The 21,407-nt window shown below is 46.2% G+C and overlaps 1 protein-coding gene across 1 annotated transcript in view; it reads left to right on the top strand.

The window, feature by feature from the left end:
• The window catches only part of zfhx3b (zinc finger homeobox 3b), a 922,100-nt gene that overhangs the window by 401,469 nt on the left and 499,224 nt on the right, over positions 1 to 21,407 (top strand). Inside the window, exons 6-7 of the mRNA XM_085992063.1 lie at positions 1,529 to 1,653; positions 7,417 to 7,617. Of these exons, the coding sequence (XP_085848189.1) occupies positions 1,529 to 1,653; positions 7,417 to 7,617 (326 nt within the window). The remainder of the gene's footprint in view (positions 1 to 1,528; positions 1,654 to 7,416; positions 7,618 to 21,407) is intronic.

Raw genomic sequence — 21,407 nt, 5'->3', positions numbered from 1 at the left:
GAAAAAATTGCTTGGAGTTGAGAATGAACAATATAAAGTAGATTTTGATCAATGAGGAAAGGAGCTCACCTCGAGATAGTGTGCAAGCAAATAGCCTACAGTATAAATGAAAACCTCAGGTATACTGAAGGCCCTGGGAGTTTGTACTCCAAAAGCCATACTATTTACAATTGTAAACCAAATGATTTCTATTACATTACTACTTTCTGAATAAGTTTCATTTTTTGGCTTCTATAAATAAATCAACTTTAAATTCAATTAATGCTGTAATTATGGAGTTGGGCACAGCAAACTCCAGACAATGTCCCATTGTTTGCTATCAATTACATGCCATTTCAATGGGTTAAACTCCATCTAATTTTAAAGAAATTGACCCTAGTTTGAAAGAAATGAGCCTGTCAATCAAAATTACTTAGGATTTTGGCACATTTAATTATGAGGGGTGAAAAATTCAGTATCGCCCCGTTTGGGGTGCGATTATCGGCCGTGCGCAAAGTTTAGCACCTGCCGCTAATTATCGCCTCCAACTGCAAACTTGGCTTTTATTGCCCCCGGAGTTGATTGGAGTGCTAAATCAGGCGCTACACACCTCTCTTAAGGTGCAAAGGCCGAGGAGCGAGGCGCTACCTCAGAGCGCTGGCGAAGCTCGTGATGTCAGTCAGCAATGGAACACAGACACACTGGCGCCGGCGAGTTCTTAAAGGGGAGGGTTGATCTTGCTCTCCATTCACATCCTGCTCATTGCAGCCTTGAATCTCAGCCTGGAGAGACCTGTACATCAAATCTGCTGGAAAGAACAATGGAGAGGCCCAGGGAAAGAGCTCAGAGTGCAGCACCCACAGCCTCTTTTAAATCGATACAAGGAAGAGCAAATCAAAATGAACCTGCAAAGTGCTGCTCAGTACCCAAAACTCCTTCACACAGCGTCGAATCTCTCCAGAAGTCTCTCTCTCTCTCTCTCGCTCTCAGAATGCGTAGTGCAAAAATGTCACCAACAAAAAAAGGCAGGAAGCGGTCACCTTTAAATAACGCTCCCCCAGTCCCTTTCTGACTGCAAAACACTCCCCTCAACCTGTTGTTGCTAGCGGCAGGCGGTAAGGCAGGGGGCGCCACTCAATATCCGGTCCGGGGCACTACCTGGGCGTTGCACACTCGACTGACGTCACGATCTGCCGGCGCAGGAGATCGTGGCGGTAGTGTTTAGCGCCGCCGCAATATGTCTAGTTCATTTTCGCGAGCGGCGCAAACATCGCCGCGCTTGGGCGCTAGTTGCTTTGTGCCACATTAGTGCCCTCTTAAGGCACTAACGGGAGGCGCAAACCAACTGAATTTTTTCCCCCGAGATGTTTTAGTTTATTTGAGAATACCCAAATCTTATATTATGACTTCAAGTGGTGTCTATATTTTTACAAAGCTTACAGATTTTGGCTTTACATGCTCACATCACACAGGTGGGATTTATATGACTTTGTATAATGATTAAGTTGAGTGGCTCTGGCCTCAACTCACAATCTCCCTTTGATTATAGTATCTATAGGAGACAAAGAACAACAGGACTCAGCAACTGCAAAGCGGCCATCACTACCAGGAAGCATGGAGTCCCCTCTTTCATCAAAAAGGCCACGGACAGCAGAAGAAACAAGTACAGAACAGGTATATATTGAGGATACACAGAAGGGCTGAGGGGCAAATCACTAAGGTTCATTTTGGTTTCACAGAATGGGTGAACTATCTAGTCTGAGTCACTTTTTAGTTTATTTCTCCATAGAATGTCCACGTACATGTTTGTTTTATACCACACATAACTATTATAATTTGACTTGTTATACAGCATTTTAGACAGTCTTTAGTTCAGAAGGAGCTTCAGTGCACAATGCTTCCAATCTCAACTGTAGTAATTGACAGTTATGCAATGTCTGAGGTATTTACCTCATCACCCCCACCCTTTCAGCAGGCCACACACCTTAATCTAGTTTCAGTCCACTCTTCAGTTAGTGGCCTTCTTAACAAAATTCCTTCGGGCCCTGAAACCCCATCCATTGTTATCCATTACATCTTTCAGGTGCTCTTAAGTGATCCAGGGGATGAGTTAATTCTTACGAACATACATACGAATTAGGAGCAGGAGTAGGCCACTCGGCCTCTCGAGCCTGCTCCGCCATTCAATAAGATCATGGCTGATCCGATTACTCCACATTCCCACCGACCCCCGGTAACCTTTCACCCCCTCGCTTATCAAGAATCTATCTACCTCTGCCTTAAAAATATTCAAAGACTCTGCTTCTACCGCCCTCTGAGGAAGAGGGTTCCAAAGGTTCACGACCCTCTGTGTGAAAAAAATTCTCCTCATCTCTGTCTTAAATGGGCAACCCCTTATTTTTAAACAGTGACCCCTAGTTCTAGATTCTCCCACAAGAGGAAACATCCTCTCCACATCCACCCTGCCAAGACCCCTCAGGATCTTCTATGTTTCAGTCAAGTCACCTCTTACTCTTCTAAACTCCAGCAGATACAAGCCTAGCCTGTCCAACCTTTCCTCATAAGACAACCCGCCCATTCCAGGTATTAGTCTAGTAAACCTTCTCTGAACTGCTTCCAATGCATTTACATCCTTCCTTAAATAAGGAGACCAATACTGTACACAGTACTCCAGATGTGGTCTCACCAATGCCCTGTATAACTGAAGCATAACCGCCCTACTTTTGTATTCAATTCCCCTCGCAATAAGCGATAACATGCTATTAGCTTTCCTAATTACTTGCTGTACCTGCATACTAACCTTTTGCGATTCATGCACTAGGACACCCAGATCCCTCTGCATCTCAGAGCTCTGCAATCTCTCACCATTTAGATAATATGCTTCTTTTTTATTCTTCCTGCCAAAATGGACAAATTCACGTTTTCCCACATTATACTCCATTTGCCAGATCTTTGCCCACTCACTTAACCTATCTATATCCCTTTGTAGCCTCCTTATGTCCTCTTCACAATTTACTTCTCTACCTATCTTTGTGTCATCAGCAAATTTAGCAATCATACCTTCGGTCCCTTCATCCAAGTCATTTATATAAATTGTAAAAAGTTGAGGCCTCAGCACTGATCCCTGTGGCACACCATTCTTTACATCTTGCCAATCAGAAAATGACCTATTTATGCCTACTCTCTGTTTCCTGTTAGCTAGCCAATCTACTATCCATGCCAATATGTTACCCCCTACACCATGAGCTTTTATTTTCCGCAAAAACCTTTGATGTGGCATCTTATCAAATGCCTTCTGGAAATCTAAGTACAGTACATCCACCGGTTCTCCTTTATCCACAGCACATGTTACTTCCTCAAAGAACTCCAATAAATTGGTTAAACATGATTTCCCTTTCACAAAACCATGTTGACTCTGCCTGATTATATTGAACTTTTCTAAGTGCCCTGCTATAACATCTTTAATAATAGCTTCTAACATCTTCCCTATGACAGATGTTAAGCTAACTGACCTGTAGTTTCCTGCATTCTGTCTCCCTTTTTGAATAAAGGAGTTACATTTGCTATTTTCCAATCTAATGGAACCTTCCCCGAATCCAAGGAATTTTGGAAAATTAAAACCAACGCATCAACTATCTCACTAGCCATTTCTTTTTAGACCCTAGGATGAAGTCCATCAGGACCCGGGGACTTGTCAGCCCTCAGCTCCAACAATTTGCTCAGTACCACTTCCCTGGTGATTGTAATTGTCTTGAGTTCCTCCCTCCCTTCCATTTCCTGATTTACAGCTATTTCTGGGATGTTACTTGTATCCTCTATAGTGAAGACCAATGCAAAATACCTGTTCAGTTCAACTGCCATCTCCTTATTTTCCATTATTAATTCCCCAGACTCACTTGCTATAGGACCAATGCTCTTTTCTTTTTAAAATATCTATAGAAACTCTTACTATCTGTTTTTATATTTCTAGCTAGCTTTCTCTCGTACTCTAATTTTTCTCTCCTTATTAATCTTTTAGTCATCCTTTGCTGTTTTTTATATTCTGTCCAATCTTCTGACCTGCCACCCATCTTTGCACAATTATATGCTTTTTCTTTAAGTTTAATACTATCTTTATCTTTTTTAGTTAACCACGGATGGTGGGTCCTCCCCTTGGAATTTTTCTTTCTTGTTGGAATGTATATATACAGTGTATTCTGAAATATCCTCTTAAATGTCTGCCACTGCAACTCTATTGACCTATCCCTTAACCTAATTTGCCAGTTCACTTTAGCTAGCTCTGCTTTCATGCCCTCATAATTGCCCTTATTTAAGTTTAAAATACTAGTCTTGGACCCATTCTTCTCTTTCTCAAACTGAATGTAAAATTCAATCATATTATGATCGCTGCTACCTAGGGGTGCCTTCACTATGAGGTCACTAATTAATCCTATCTCATTGCACAAAACTAGGTCTAGTATAGCCTGCTCTCTGGTTGGCTCCAGAACATGCTGTCTAAGAAACTATCCCAAAAACATTCTATGAACTCCTCATCTATGATACCTTTGCCCATCTGATTTTTCCAGTCTATATGTAGATTAAAATCCCCCATGATTATTGCTGTACCTTTCTGACAAGCTCCCATTATTTCTTCCTTTATACTCCATCTTACCATGTGGTTAATGTTAGGGGGCCGGTACACCACTCCCACAAGTGACTTCTTGCCTTTATCATTTCTCATCTCTACCCAAACCACTTCTACATCCTGGTTTCCTGAACTTAGGTCATCCCTCTCTATTGTGCTAATACCATCATTAATTAACAGAACCACCCTTCCACCTTTTCCTAGCTTCCTGTCCTTCATAAATGTCATGTACCCTTCAATATTCGGGTCCCAATCTATGTCATCCTGCAGCCATGTTTCTGTAATTGCTATCAGATCGTATTTATTTCTTTCTATTTGCGCTATCAGTTCATCTGTTTTGTTTTGAATGCTACGTGCATTCAGATGCAGAGCCTTTAGTTTTGTCCTTTTATTATTTTTGTAACCTCTAGCTTTAACTGTTGATTTACTCTTAGATTTGTACTCTCTATCCCTTCCTGTCATGGTCTGTTTATCATTTCCCATATTAATACCTTTCTCTCTTACCTTGTTTCTACTCTTTGATTTACCACATCTTCCCAAATTTGATCCCTTGCCCCCCACTTTTTAGTTTAAAGCCCTCTCTACCGCTCTAGTTATATGACTCGCCAGAACACTGGTCCCAGCACGGTTCAAGTGAAGACCGTCCCAACGATACTGGTGCCAGTGCCCCAGCAATCGAAACCCATTTCTCCCACACCAGTCTTTGAGCCACGCATTCATCTCTCTAATTTTATTTACCCTATGCCAATTTGCTCGTGGCTCAGGTAATAATGCAGACATTATTACCTTTGAAGTTCTGCTTTTTAATTTAGCCCCTAGCTGCTCATACTCTCTCAGCAGAACCTCTTTCCTAGTTCTACCTATGTCGTAGGTACCTACGTGGACCACGACCACTGGCTCCTCCCCCTCCCACTGCAAGTTCCTCTCCAGCCCAGAGCAGATGTCCCGAACCCTGGCACCGGGCAGGCAACACAGCTGCCTGGACTCTCGCTCTTGGCCACAGAGAACTGTATCTATCCCCCTGACTATGCTGTCCCCTATTACCACTACATTCCTATTAACTCCCCCCCGCTTGAATGGCTTCCTGTACCTCGGTGCCATGGTCAGTTTGCTCATCCACCCTGCAGCCACCGCTTTCATCCATACACACCGCAAGAACCTCAAACCTGTTGGACAATTGCAAAGGCTGAGGCTCCTCCACCTCCTGGGTCCCCGTACCTGTCTCACATCCTCCTGTCCCTGACCACTGACCAAATCAGAAGACCCTATCCTAAGGGGTGTGACTGCCTCCTGGTATAAAGCGTCCAAGTAACTTTCCCCCTCCCTGATGCATCGCAGTGTCCGCAGCTTGGCCTCCAGCTCCTCAACTCTGAGCCGAAGCTCCTCAAGCCGCAGACACTTACCGCAGATGTGTTCATCCCGGATCACTCTGGCGTCCAGTAGCTCCCACATCCTGCAGTCACAACACATCACCTGCCCTGCCATCTTTATTGAGTCTTAATTAATTTATTTTTGTTACCTACTGCACCCAATAAGATTTATTACTGCTAGTAAACTTTACTAATACTAATGAGACCTTACAAGTACTAATAAATTTCCTGGGCTTTAAAAGATAAGAGAATTCTTTCAGTTTAAAGGAGCATCCTGGAACTTAGAATTGAGAAGGAAGGATGCTGGAAGGATGTCATGGCTCCATTGGTATCTGAGAGGAGAGGGGGATAGGTTGATGTTTCACATGTAGAACATTCATCTCATTCATATTGGTTTGGATGGGGGTGGGGGGTGGGTCCCCCAGTTGAAGAGCTACCACTAACAGTCACAATGGGACAAATGTAATTTCTGTGATTCTATAGGTGCTTTGAGGTGTATCTGAGAGCTGTAGGGAGGTGCTATATAACTGCGTTAATTCTTTATTCTTCCAATATCAAATGATCCTTTCCTAGGACAGCTCAGTTAATCATCTTCTCTCTTCTTTGCCTAGCGGCACATTAAACATCCCATTTCTTCCACTGCTTTTATATCCAGCAAACCATGGGCTGGGTTTTTCTATAACAAAGTCCTTTTTTTATGTGGACAGTGCGTTAGCCTGACTCCCAACCAGGAGGACAGGCTAGATGCAATGAAGGGTCACCGCTCCATTCCTATTGGACGCGAGTACCCCGCTGGACGTCAGCCAGATGCCAGAGGCCAGAGCTCTGGTCTCCTGCTCGCCAGGGCAGCTTAGTCAATGCTAGGCCTTAATTTAGGCTTGACCAGTGTCTAAGCCAGTGAGTGTAAATCAGCTGGGAAGGAAAGGAAGTAAGACAAGAGAATCAGAAAGAGGAAGAAATTAAGGAGCCTTCAGGAGCGGAGGAATTACATTGCAGTAAAAAAAAAGTTGCAAAAGCACAATGACACACAATTAAGAAAAAATTTAAAAAATACGCATTGTGGGTGATGCAGCAATTGGTGCACCAACGCATTGTGCCACCGAATGGTAAGATGCAGAAGAAGCTGGGTGTTTCCCCACAGAAAAGGATCCTTGGAAGGAAATGACCAGAATTGAATTCTCTCGTGTTCTTCTGGGGAGCCTGTAAACGAGCATCATTTATAGCAGCCTAGGAACAGCTTATCCGCCCTCTGCACTGGAATGGCGGATGAATCTGAGGGGGTTAGAAAAGGGAAGGTACAGCAATTGATAATTATGGGAGTGGGGCAGTAGATAAAGCATTTTGAGATGGTAAACATCTTTCATCACCAAAGCTATTTGCAAGTATTTGTAATAATGTTGGAGAAAGTTTGAAGAGTTTTTTTCCCCCCCCATTTGTCCACAGATGTATCAATGTCCATACTGCAAGTACAGTAATACTGATGTAAACCGCATCAGGATGCACGTGTTATCCCAACATTCTGTGCAGCCCATGCTGCGCTGCCCTCTCTGTCAGGACATGCTAAACAACAAGATCCACCTACAGTTACACCTGACTCACCTGCACAGTGTGGCACCTGACTGTGTCGAAAAACTCATTATGGCGGTAAGTGCCCAGTCTATTATACATGGCCCCGATTGTATGTGACTTCAAACTCTCTCTTCCTTCCTCCCCCCACTCCCCACAGAGTTGCACTTCTGCATCAACAATTAGACTGCATTAATACGTCCATTTAGTGTCGTCAGTTGAAATAATAAATCTTTGAAACATAAAGCTTTAATAGCAACAGCGGAAATCTAAACTACAATATACATTTCGGTCTTTGGTTTTGCGCAGTAAAAATCAGGAGATGTTCCCATTATCTGTAATAACGGAAGAGTTTGCAGTAACGCAACACCCGCATTATTTAATATCTAACATTTCAGACATACATTTTCCCATTAACCTGTATTGCATCAGTAGAATTAGGAAGATTCAGGGGAGCGAGGGAGATGAAGGCTGCTCCTGGACCAGTGGATCTTATGTCCGAACTTCATTGGTTCAGGCAGGAAGTTCCGCCTCTACATTAATTCGATTAGCAAAGTACTGCAGTAAGTCATAAACGGCAACAAAAGAGGCAATTTCAGATTACTGTGATTGTCCAAACTTATCTGTCAATTTCATCTTAACAATGAAGAGATTTAAGAGTATTAGCTGTAAAGAGAGGAAGTCGGAGCTTCAGAATGAGTACTCTGTGGAGCTTCTAATGTAGGCCAGAATTGTTGGCAGTCCCACATTTTCAGGCCTACATATATCTTTTGTTAACCCAATGCTGACTTAGTTTCCTTCATAGTACTTTAAGGGAAAATGTCAAAGTCGATATAGAAGTATAAGAAAAGATTAATAATATATAATCTGATTTTGCCTGTCTAATTGAGGAAGCATAAATTCACTGTTAATCACTTTATATTCGCTCTCCCTAATTTTGTTACCTCACTGTAAGATGGAGCTTTTGTACAATAACACATTTATGATGCTTCAGCTAAAAGATGATCTGCATGTGTGTAAGCTTCAATCATTGGCTCTTAGGACCCTGAATATGTTGGCATTAAGTAACCTTTTTAAAACGCAGTTGCATAACTACCTGCTTTGAAGAATATATAGTACTGTAGCGATGAAAAAAAATCACCGTTTAACTGTGATCTGATAAATTTCTAATCAGGCTTTGTGCACCTACTGTGGAATAATCAGTGAAGTGCTATTGCAACAATGGAAATGGCAATTAGTGACTGACGAGTGCAAGAGTCTCGGACAGAATGAGTGGCTTTTGTAAACAAAAGGCTCAGGTATATAATCATATTGTGACACTCTAAGACTACTTGTGTGGTGAAGTTTAAGAACTAATGCAAAGTGACAAAATAATGAGAAATCTTGTCTATGCTTCTGAAGGCAATTGGATTAGTAGTTAGTGTGGCATTATGGAGTTTAAAAGGTGTTGCATATGTGTAACATGTACTTTGAACTAAAGGGAAAATGCTAAATAAATGCATAAAAGGATTCTATGCTCATAAAAGGGAAACCCTGCTATTCTGAAGCACAGTAAGTGACCGACCGCTTAATTCAGAAAATACGTTTCACCATTTCAGCTTGATGCAGCATTGTATTTGTCAGATAGAGGAGAAAGTACCTTAGCTGATGATTTGGCAGTCAGTTTTTCAGAGCCTCTAATGTGGTTGTTGTCATGGTTACTGTTTCCTGCTTATGCTGCAGAGCTCCCAGCATTACTAGAGTCTTCAGCAACTCCTTTTAATGAAAGTATGCAGTACACTTAATCCACTTGCCTGCATGTGAGCTCTCAAAGGCCTCAAATGACATCTCTGAATCACACCACTAAATATGACATGGTTAGCATGTTATAGTTTTTATGAGAATAATACAAACCTTCTGGGAGATTATTTTTCCTTGCTTTGCTGCTCCCTTAATAATTCTGAAGATTATGCATTGTAGACATTTTCAGTATGAATATTTAAAAAAAAAGGAACAAGATAAAAAATGAAGAGAGCGGCCCTTTCATTATAATATACTTAGTTGGCAAATGTTAATTCTCTACTGATTGTGATTCTGCGATATTACATCTCATGGAATTGTTTTTATGCATTCTTCTGTAAAACATTTTGGCTTCGATAATGAATAACTTCAAAATATATTACTGTTTTTACACCTGAAACACACATGGGTGCACCTTAAGACTGGATTATTTCTTCATAAAGTATATACACCTTTCAGCTTAAGGCCATAATACAGCATACTTGTATTCAAGCAGTAACCTTTGGAAGGATCGCCCAATGCATAGGCCCTCAAGTTCTGTAATGCAATACGTACGCAAAATTGAAGTACAGCTGAAAATGTATTTGCTACATATCAAATATTGAATGCCTCGCCACAAAATCCAATCTTTTGTGCTACTGTGTTAGTGCCACTGGCTTCCAACGTGTAATTCTTGTGCAGCTAGCCGTAACTCCAACGTGAGTGTGTCAGATTCATTAAGGCCAGCGCCTGGAAGACCTAGTAAATAAGAATGGATCATCCCAGCCGCCTTCCTAGCGAATCCACCAAGTCTATTTGGTGTTGCCGTCAGCTGTAAATCAATGGGAGCCAGTGGCACAAACGTAGCAGTACAGCGGTATAAAATCAACTACAATGTGACTGATTTTATACGTTGCAGGCAGCCCGGGACTGGTAACCGGAAAGTGTTGTTTATCGCATGTAACTATGTTCATCAGATTTCAGGGCTAATTATTGTTGGTTTGTTTGAAAGCTGAAAAAGTGGAGCAGGTTGGTGTCATGTTTTATCATGAAGTGATTGTGACACAGCAACAATAGAAAATAGTTCCACAGTTGGCAATCCTTGAGGAACATAATAGAATAATATCTCTGTCCCGGCTGAGGGAATCAGCATCTGAAAACTGGCGTGCGTCACAATCCATAATACAAGAAACTTTCGATTAACCGGCCCCTAAATAACCGGAACGCTCTATCCACCAGCAAAATTCAGGAGTCGGTTCAGATAACTTTTATTACTTTTTTTTACTCCATTTGTTGCTGTGCAAGGGTGTAGCTGAAGCTGTTGCTAAGCTACAGAGACGCTTGCAACTTGTGCCGATTGTTTTGAAGCCAACAGGGTTTGTTGCTTTATACGGAGCTCTGAGCTCCGTATCTTTTACTATAGCGTTCGGTTATCCGGAATTGTTGATGAACCGGCAACATGTCGGCCCCGTCCGTGCCGGATACCAGAAAGTTTCCTGTACTTGTGTTGAAGTTCAGCTGCGACATTTTCTAGAACGTCGACAGAATATTATGATGTCATAATGGGGTCAATAAACTAGCAATTGAGCAACAGCTTAATTTTTGTTAGATTATTAATTTTTAATCACATTGCAAATTAAATAAGTGGCAGCTCAGCAGCATTGATAGCTCAGCTCGGAGACCTAGACTTGGAATCAGGTGGCCCTCTCCACAGGAAAATTTATAAACCTGCGGCAAGTCATCTTAGGAATAGAGGGGAACTTGCCAGTCACTGATGATCACTTCCCGCACTACTTAAGCATGCTTCATCTGAGTTCACCTAGATAGCACACTGATAGCATTTGAAGAGTTCCCTGCACCTACCTTTCCAACAGAGGAGCACAGAGTAGATGCTAACTTGCTTGAAAAGATAAATTAATTAGGTAAAACTTTTAGAAATTATGCGAGTTCCAGCAATGATTGAATATCCAAAGTAGAATTGTATCTGCACTATTTCACCCAACTGATGGGAGGCTAAAAGATTGATAGTTTAACCATCAGCTTCTTTTAAGTTTCTCTGCCTTTTATGTAGCTTTTGCAAGACAAGTATATATGCCTATTCAAGACTGTCCACATGAAGAAAATATTTCAGATTTTTGAAATCTGAATGAGGAAATGTTATTTCCTTATGTACTATGCATAAAGGTGTTCCTTTGTCTGCCTAGCTCAAATGCAGGTAATGAAGATGATCATGCTTCAGTAGGCAGGAGTCCTGTGAGAGGACAGCCATTTTGAACTATGTTTGCCAATTAAATCGTCTAAATTAAAAGTGACCTTGGGATTTCTCTGGTAGTTGCCAGCTGATAGCTAAAGAAGCAGTTTTTTTAAGTAAATCAACTTCAAAATGGAAATGCTTAACCTCTTCCAGTCCAAACCTTTCACCAGAATAAGGATCCTGTCGACTGGGAGCCAATTGTGGGATTTGCAGTATGGGTTTGTTTTATTTATCATTTAATTGATCATTAAGTCCAGTAGTGCACATAAACCTGCCATGAATTGATTTACAAGAACAGTTTCCTGTTAGGTTGGTCTACCTAGATTGTAGTTCAAAAAATAACCTTACAGCTTCTTTAAAAAATGCTCCAGCCTTTCTGTAAAGTTGCAGCATTTTTCTGATAAAATTCTTTCAGTTGTTGGAGTAATTCTAGCCATTTAAAGCAGACTAGGAAGCTCTACAATATTTGCATCCTCTTCTGTTTCAATATACACAGTAATGAATAACGAAAGTAATCTTCAGTACAAATGAGGCAAATCTAATCATAGAGTCATAGGGCTGGATTTTCTCAATGGAGATGTGCTGGAGGCGGGACTTCTGGGACTCCTGGTTTCCGGGTGTCCGTCCCGCCCCCAGCGACGTCTGACCAACCCATGCTATTTTCCTTTGATTGGCCTTGACCGGCCAATTAAGGGAAAGCCAGTGACAGATGACGTCAGCGTATGACGCTTCATCTGTCAAAGTTTTTGACAGATGAATTGTCAGCGTTTGACAACTTTGAGAAGCTGTCAAACACTGATAATTTCTGTTCTGAGGTGAGCCCTTGCACACAGGCTCACCAAGACCTCTCTCCTCAGCAGAAAGCAGATGGCTGCTGCATCTGAGAATGCAGCAGCCATTCTGTCATCTCTGCCGTTGAGATGAGGCACCTCCAGATCCTCAAAGGTTGAAGCCTGCAGAAAGAAGCAAAGGTAAGGAAACTTTTTCCAACATTTTACACTCACCTCTCATAATTACCTATCCACACTTGCATCCATCACTCATCTCCACAGCGGACTTTTCAATCCCTCCCACCCCCGCAGACCCACTGCTCGCCTTGCTGACCCTGGCGAGGTTCGCAGCTGTCAGGAAGCCCGCAATTGCAGGCGTAAAATGGGGAAAAGCCTAAAAACTGCCTGTTAACTACCTGTTAACAGGCAGTTAATTGGCTCTAATCCCCTTCCCGCCTCCCGGGAAGATGGCACAGAGGCGGGTTGGGAGTGGGATCGGTACCCACTCCCAGTTTCTGCCATTTTCCAGGCCATCCCACCACCATACCCGCCTCCCCAGGGCTGGGAAAATTCCCCCCATAGAGTCATAACGGCACAGAAGGAGGCCATTCGGCCCATCTAGTCTGTGCCAGCTCTCTGTAGAGCAATCCAGTCAGTCCCATTCCCCCGCTCTATCCCCGTAGCCCTGCAAGTTTATTTCTCTCAAGTGCCTATCCAGTCTCCATGAAAACATTGAGTGTCTCTACTTTCACCACTTCTGTTGGCAGCGAGTTCCAGGTCCTCACCACTCGCTGCATAAAAAAGTTTTTCCTCACGTCCCCCCTATATCTCTTGCCCAAAACCTTAAATCTGTATCCCCTAGTCCTTGTACCATCAACTAGTGGGAATAGCCTTTCCCCGTCTAGCCTATCCAAAGCCGTCATAATCCTGTACACCTCTGTCAATTCACCCCTCACTCTCCTTTGCTCCAATGAAAACAAATCCAGCTTCTCCAACCTGTCCTTGTAGCTAAGATCCCCCATCCCCGGAACCATTCTGGTAAATCTCCTCTGCACCCTCTCAAGTGCCTTCACATCCTTCCTAAAGTGTGGTGACCAGAACTGGACGCAATACTCCAGTTGTGGACTAACCAGCGCTTTATAAAGGTTCAGCATAACCTCTCTACTTTTGTACTCAATATCTCTATTTATGAAGGCTAAGATCTCATGGCCTAGAAATTCAGTTGCTTGCGCCAGCCGTTAGCGCCTTAAGAGAAGTGAATTTCGGGCGCTATGCGTGTAGCGTCCGGGCGCAGCGCGATCTGCGCCTCGCCCCAAATTAAGTAGACATTTAGCGCCGGCGCAAAGTTTAGCGCGCGCTCACCTGCGCACGCAGAAAATGACGTCATATCCTCGTGCAACGCCCTTTGCGCGCCCCGATCCAGAACTTCAGTGGGACCGCCCCATTGTGCGGCCGGCGGCCCGAACGCTTGTTTAGTGGAACGCAACAGAGCCGACGCGGGCCCCGGGGAGCGTAAATTAAAGGGCACTTACCCTGCACTATAAAGGGCAGGCATTTTGCAGCAAACACTCTTGTGCAACGGATTTCTGGAGAGAGACCAAGGAAGACAGCTTTCTGGTTTGGGCCAACACTAGCTCAGGTATTTTTGGCTTCAGGCCAGAGCGTTGCAAGTGGCCTCTTGGATATTTGACTGTTTGGCAGCATATTATGGGGGCTGCATGGGGTGCCAACGCTGAGTTTCAGCGTCATGTCCGTAGGGCTCGCAGACGCGGTGTGAGAGGGGCAGCCCTGGCTAGACGCAGAGGGGGCAACAGGCGTCGGCAACATAGGCCTTACCCAGTCAGGGCATACCGCCAGCAGCGCTCCTACCTCAACATGAGTGGCGCGCGATGTGTAAAAAGGCTGAGATTCCGAAAGGAGGTGGTTGGAGAGATCTGCCATCTGCTTCGCAGAGATCTGCGTCCAAAGCTCAGGTGCAGGATGTCTCTGTCGGTGGAAGCGAAGGTGACGGTGGCCTTGAACTTCTATGCCACCGGCTCCTTCCAATCCGCTGCTGGGGACATTGCTAACATATCCCAGTTCGCCGTGCATTGCTGCATCCGCCAGGTGACCGATGCCCTTTTCAGAAGGAGACGCCAATTCATCTCCTTCCCCATGGCCCTGGAGAGGCTGCATCAGCGTGCACTGGGATTTGCAAGATTTGCGGCCTTCCCCTTGGTGCAGGGCGCCATTGACTGTACGCATGTGGCTTTGCGGGCACCTGTGGAGCATGCCGAGGATTACCGCAACCGGAAGGGCTACCATTCCCTCAATGTGCAGCTGGTGTGTGACCACAAGCAACGCATCCTAGCTGTCAATGCCCGCTTTCCAGGCAGCAGCCACGATGCCTTTATCCTGCGGCAGACAACTGTGCGTGACATGTTCGAGGCACAGCCTCCCCCAAGAGGATGGCTTCTCGGGGACAAAGGCTATCCTTTGTGTACCTGGCTCATGACCCCGCTCCGCGCGCCCAGGACCCCTGCTGAAGAGGCATACAACGAGAGTCATCAAGCGAGCAGGAACATAATCGAGCAAACAATTGGCGTCCTCAAGCAGCGGTTCCGCTGCCTGGATCGTTCCGGCGGATCTCTGCAGTATTCCCCGGACCGAGTGTCCCAATTCGTCATTGTTTGCTGCATGCTGCACAACCTGGTTCTCCGCAGGACTCAGGCACTGCCACCTCACGTTGGACCACCACCTCAGGAGGAGGAGCAGGAGGAGCATGAGGAGGAGGAGCAGGAGGAGGAGGAGTACCATCCCAGGAGGGAGCGAGAAGGTCCAAGGGCCGTCCGTCGGCGGCTTATTGAACGTCACTTCTAAGCCCCCTGTCAGGGAATGCCTTGTGGCCATGAAGGAACATGAACGCAGCCGCTCCGCAAGCCCTCAGCCGGCGAAGGCAACAAACACTTACAGCAACAAACATGGACACTCTCTGAATAAAGAGAAATCTTTATTTTAGACCAATGAAACTCCTTCCCACATGAAACCCAGAAACATTCAACGGCCCCAAAAAACAGTACATCAAATGACTCACTCCCACAACCTGGGGAGGAATAACTGAACATTTGGACAAAAATGGCCTTCATCCTCGGCCTTAACCCAAAAAACATCCCCAGAAACAAAACAACCATCCCCAAAAGAAACATAGGCATCGCCATATAAAATAACACTTGGCCACACCGTCTACTTATTGGGCCGCGAGGGCGAGACCTTGTCGAGCCTTTTGGGGCCCCTGCCCGGCCTGCTGCTCCTCCGCAAGCTCTGCCCAGTGGCTGCTGCGAGGCTGGGGGAAGGCTCCTGAGGGTCAGATGTCCTTCCGGCAGATGCCCTTGGGGGGTGGCCTAGACGGGGTTTGGCCCTCGAGGGGCTGGCTGGTGATTGGCGCAGCTGTGCCTGGCCAACATCATTCGCAGCCGCTTGCCGTTGAGGCGCCACTGGGGGAGTGGCGGTGACGGCTGGAGGAATGTGTGCAATCTGGCGGATGGTAGGCCCTGGCTGGTGATGTGGCACTCTGGCACTCGCCCGGGCCCGCACTGCAGCATGCGCACCAATCTGCCGAAGGGCAGCCCGCTGTGCTGCTGCAGCGCGGCGGGTGTCCAGGCGATGCCTGGCTGACGCAGCGCGTGTGGCAGCAGTCAGTGCCCCTGTTGCCCTGGTCTGCAACCGCAACAGAGCAGCCACTGTCTGGACGGCATCACTGATCAGCCGGCCACTCGCGGCATGTGAGGCCCCGAACTCGCGCACACTACTAGCCAGGGACTCGATCGCCTCAGGCATCCGTGCCACTACCCCCATCAGCTCGGTGTGCCGCCGATCCGAATCCTGGGCCATTTGATCGAGGTGGCGCGCCTCCTCTGAGTTGAACGTGGCCGGACTGGAGTCCGGACTCGCCCGCTGGGGAGCAGGGGGCGGAGCTGCCCGACCCTTGCCACGTTGCCGGCGGCGACTGGGCCCAGCAACTGCACTCCCCTCCGATCCTTCCCCCCTCTGGGGGGAAGGCCGCGGACCAACCGCAGCCCTCCTGGGTTGCTGGACGCCACTGGTCCCAGCAGCTCCACTCCCCTCCGACACTTCCTCCAGGCTCTCCTCCAGGGAAGACGTGTCCACTACTTCGGCATCTGCAGCCGGACCTGAGTGCTGCCCTGATGGTCCGCCTTCCTGTTCCTCCTCCTCCTCCTCCTCGGAGGGGCTGTCACTGGCAGCTTCAGGGAGCTCCTCATCACCAGCTGAAAGCAGGAAGGCACAAGAGTAGCTTTAGAGTGAGGAGAGGGCGTCAGCGAGGGAGGCATGACTGGTGGCATTCAGCGCATTGGTCGGACAGTGGCAAAGGAGGTAGATCGGATGCGCAAGTGCGACGAGAGAGGTCCAAAAGGTGATGTCCATACCATTGTGGCCCAGAAGAGGGTCGGCATCTCCACAGGCGACGGGCCCAATCACCCGGGCTCCCATGAGGCGACTCACGCGCTCCTCCAGGGGAGTGAGCTCCTGGATCTGGGGGCGGCCTCCCCCGGTCTCCTCCTGGTGCCTTCGGTTGTTGGCAAGTTTTGCCTGCAAGAGAAAGGACGGCCTGTAATTACGGTGTGTAGCCCTGATGTGGTGTGCACTGCCTCCCATGGTGGAATAGCTTGGCCAGTGTGTAGCCCTGATGTGGTGTGCACTGCCTCCCATGGTGGAATAGCTTGGCCAGTGTGTAGCCCTGATGTGGTGTGCGCTGCCTCCCATGGTGGAATAGCTTGGCCAGTGTGTAGCCCTGATGTGGTGTGCACTGCCTCCCATGGTGGAATAGCTTGGCCAGTGTGTAGCCCTGATGTGGTGTGCGCTGCCTCCCATGGTGGAATAGCTTGGCCAGTGTGTAGCCCTGATGTGGTGAGCACTGCCTCCCATGGTGTAAAGTGCAGAATGTGCAATTGATGTTCATGACTGTCCCATAGCTGCTGGCTGAGGGCTGGCCATTAGGGTTTTCAGGTCCCTTTGCCCATCATGTCAGGTGTACATGCAAGGATGAGGAGGAGACTGGAAAGGGTACTCACCCTGACAATCCTGGTCAGGTCATTAAACTTCTTCCGGCATTGGACATTGCCCCTGGGGGCATCGCCGGTGGCCGACACCCAGCGGGCGACCTCCCTCCAGGCTTTCCTATAGACGCTGGTGGGAGGCTTCCTGCCAGTGTCCGGGAACAAGATGTGCTGTCTCTTCTCCAAGGCCCTCACCATCACCTTCAAGTCATGGGCTGAGAAGTGCAGGGCACGCTCACGGGCCTTCTGTACCGTTGCCATGGCTCCTGCTGATCACCAGCAGTGTTCAGGCCTAGCTGGAAGGCTGCAGTGTGCAGGCCGTTGCAGCAGACCAAGTCGACCCTTCCCCCTTTAAGAGCTGGCCGGCGCCACGGTGTCTGCTGTCAATCAAGAAATGACTGCACCTGCGCTGCGCCCGGCCTCGGCGCTATCCCTCAGCACCGCCGGCTTAGCGCCTAAAGATAGGCGTGCATCGCCAGTTTTAGCGCGCAAGCAACCTCTTAGGGCGAAGCTACTGAATATCGGCGAAGTGCCCTCGACTTTGCGCCGGGCGCAAACTTTAGCGCCCGCCCGACTTTACCGCCCCAAAAGTGGCTATACTGAATTTCTAGGCCCATATGTTTTGTTAACCATTCTCTCAATATGTCCTGCCACCTTCAAGGACCTATGCACATTAACTCCCAGGTCCCTCTGTCCCTGCAAACTCTTTAAAACTGTGCCATTTAGTGTATATTGCCTCTCCCTGTTCCTTCTGCCAAAATGCATCACCTCACACTTCTCTATCAAATTCTATCTGCCACTTGTCTGCCCATTCTGCTAGCCTTTCTCTGTCCTGTTGCAGTTGATTGGTATCATCATCACTGTTTGCCATACCCCCAAGTTTGGTGTCATCGGCAAATTTAGAAATACTACTCTGTATTCCAATATCCAGGTCATTTATATATATCAAAAAAAGCAGAGGCCCCAGCACTGACCCTTGGGGAACACCACTGTCTACCATCCTCTAGTCTGAAAAACAGCCATTTACCAGAACTCGCTGTTTTCTGTCCTTAAGCCAATTCCTTATCCAAGCTGCCACTGACCCACCTATTCCATGAGCCTCAATTTTGTTAACCAGCCTTCTATGTGGTACTTTGTCAAACGCCTTCGAAAATTCACGTAGACAACATCCATTGCATTCCCTTCATCAATCCTCTCTGTTATTTGATCAAAAAATTCAATTAGATGAGTCAAACACGATCTGCCTTTTACAAATCCATGTTGGCTCTCCTTAATTAGTTTAAATCTCTCCAAGTGCCCGTTAATTTTTTCCTTGATTATTGTTTCCAAAACTTTACCCACCACTGATGTTAAACTGACCGGCCTGTAGTTACTAGGATTGTCTGTACACCCTTTCTTGAACAATGGTGTCACATTGTCACTGATTGGGCAGAGTCAACATGGATTTTTCAAAGGGAAATCCTGTTTGACAAACCTATTGGAGTTCTTTGAGGATGTAACTAGTGGAGTAGACAAAGGGGAACCGGTAGATGTGGTGTATCTGGATTTTCAGAAGGCCTTTGATAAGGTCCCACACAAGAGGTTGGTGAACAAAATTAGGGCACATGGAATTGTGGGTAATATACTAGCATGGATTGAGAATTGGTTAACAGACAGAAAACAAAGAGCAGGGATAAACGGGTCTTTTTCAGGATGGCAGGCTGTGAGTAGTGGGGTACCGCAAGGATCTGTGCTTGGGCCCCAGCTATTCACAATCTATATCAATGATTTGGATGAGGGGATTAAATGTAACATTTACAAATTTGCTGATGGTACAAAGCTAGGTGGCAGTGTCAGTTGTGAAGAGGATGTGAAGAGGCTTCAAGGGGATCTCAACAGGCTCAGTGAGTGGGCGAGAACATGGCAGATAGAATATAATGTGGATAAATGTGAAGTTATCCACTTCGGTAGAAAAAACAGAAAGGCAGAGTATTTCCTAAATGGTGAAAGATTGGGGAATGCAGATGCTCACAGGGACCTGGGTGTCCTTGTACATGAGTCACTGAAAGTGAATGTGCAGGTACAGCAAGCCATTAGGAAGGCAAATGGTATGCTGGCCTTCATTACAAGAGGATTTGAGTACAGGAGTAAAGAAGTCTTACTCCAATTATATAGGGCCTTGGTGAGGCCACACCTGGAGCACTGTGTACAACTTTGGTCTCCTTACCTAAGGAAGGATATACTTGCCATAGAGGGAGTGCAACGAAGGTTCACGAGATTGATTCCTGGGACGGCGGGACTGTCATATGAGAAGAGATTGAGTAAACTAGGCCTGTATTCTCTTGAATTCAGAAGAATGAGAGATGATCTCATTGAAGCATACAAAATTATTACAGGGCTTGATAGGGTGGATGCTGGGAGAATGTTTCCCTTGGCTGGGGAGTCTAGAACCAGGGGCCACAGCCTCAGGATAATGGGTAGGCCATTCAGGACTGAGATGAGAAGAAATTTCTTCACACAGAGGTTGGTGAATCATTGAAATTCTCTACCCCAGAGGGCTGTGGAGGCTCAGTCATTGGGTATATTCAAAACAGAAGTCAATAGATTTCTGACTAGTAGGGGCATTGAGGGATATGGCGATAGGGCCGGTGAATGGAGTTGAGGCAGAAGATCAGCCATGATCTCATTGAATGGCGGAGCAGGCTCGAAGGGCCGAATAGCCTACTCCTGCTCCTATTTCTTATGTTCTTATTTGCCACTTTCCAATCCTCAGGCACCTCCCCCTCATCTAGGGAAGATTGGAAAATTATGGCAAGCCCTTCCGCTATCGCCTACCCCAATTCCCATAGCAACCTGGGATGCAAGTCATCTGGACCAGATGACTTATCCACTCTAAGCATACCCAGCCTTTTTAGTACATCCTGTCTATCAATTTTCACCCCTTCCATTGCTTCTACCTTTTCTACTTCTACCAATATTTTGTCAGCATGCACCTCCTTAGTAAACACTGATACAAAGTACTCAGAGTATTCTAGCCTTGCCCTGCGCCTCTAAGCATATATCACCTTCTTTGTCTCTAATAGGCCTTACACCGCCTCTTACTACCCGCTTACTGTTTACATACCGGTAGAAGATTTTTGGGTTCCCTTTTATATCAACTGCCATTCTACTCTCATATTCTGTCTTTGCCAATCTTATTTTCATCTTCACATCCCCTCTCAACTTAAATTGTATTTGGTCTGGTTCTCCCTTGAAGAATTCACCGGACATGCATCACACACCCCCTTTTTTTGTTTCATCATCATCTCTATCTCCCTCGTCATCCAAGGAGCCCTTGCTTTGGTTCCCTTACCCTTCCCTTTTGTTGGAATGTACCTAGCCTGTACTTGGAACATCTCCTCCTTAAAAATCACCCATTGTTCTGTTACAGTTTTTCCTGTCAGTCTTTGGTTCCATTTTACCCTGGCTGGATCCTTTCGCATCCCATTGAAGTTAGCCCTATTCCAGTTTAGAAGTTCCGCTCTAGATTGTTCCTTGCTCCTCTCCGTTGTTAATCTAAATCTTATGATATGATGATCACTCGTACCCAAGTGTTCTCCCACAGACACTTGGTCGACCTGGCCCACCTCATTCCCCAGCACCAGATCCAGCAATGCCTCCTTCCTAGTTGGGCCAAGAACATATTTGTCAAGGAAATTCTCCTGAACTCATTTTAGAAATTCCTCCCCCTCCTTTCCCTTTACCCTAGCATTATCCCAATCGATATTTGGGTAATTAAAGTCTCCCAGTATCACCACTCTATAGCTCTTGCATATCTCTGCGATTTCCCTGCAGATTTGCTCCTCTTCCTCCCTCTCACTATTTGGAGGCCTATAGAATACCCCCAATAGCATGATCATACCCTTTTTGCTCCTGAACTCTAACCAAATGGATTCTGTCCTGTCCCCTCAAGAACATCCTCCCTTTCCAACACTACAATGTCTTCTTTAAGCAGCACTGCCACCCCACCTTCCTTTTTTCCTTCCCTATCTTTTTGAACACCTTGTACCCTTG

The sequence above is a fragment of the Somniosus microcephalus genome, chromosome 6, assembly GCF_052327205.1.
Source record: "Somniosus microcephalus isolate GS21.2 chromosome 6, FLI_Smic_1.0, whole genome shotgun sequence".
NCBI lineage: Eukaryota > Metazoa > Chordata > Chondrichthyes > Squaliformes > Somniosidae > Somniosus > Somniosus microcephalus.
The sequence above is the reverse complement of the archived record's forward strand: the minus strand, read 5'-3'. Positions and strand labels throughout refer to the sequence as shown.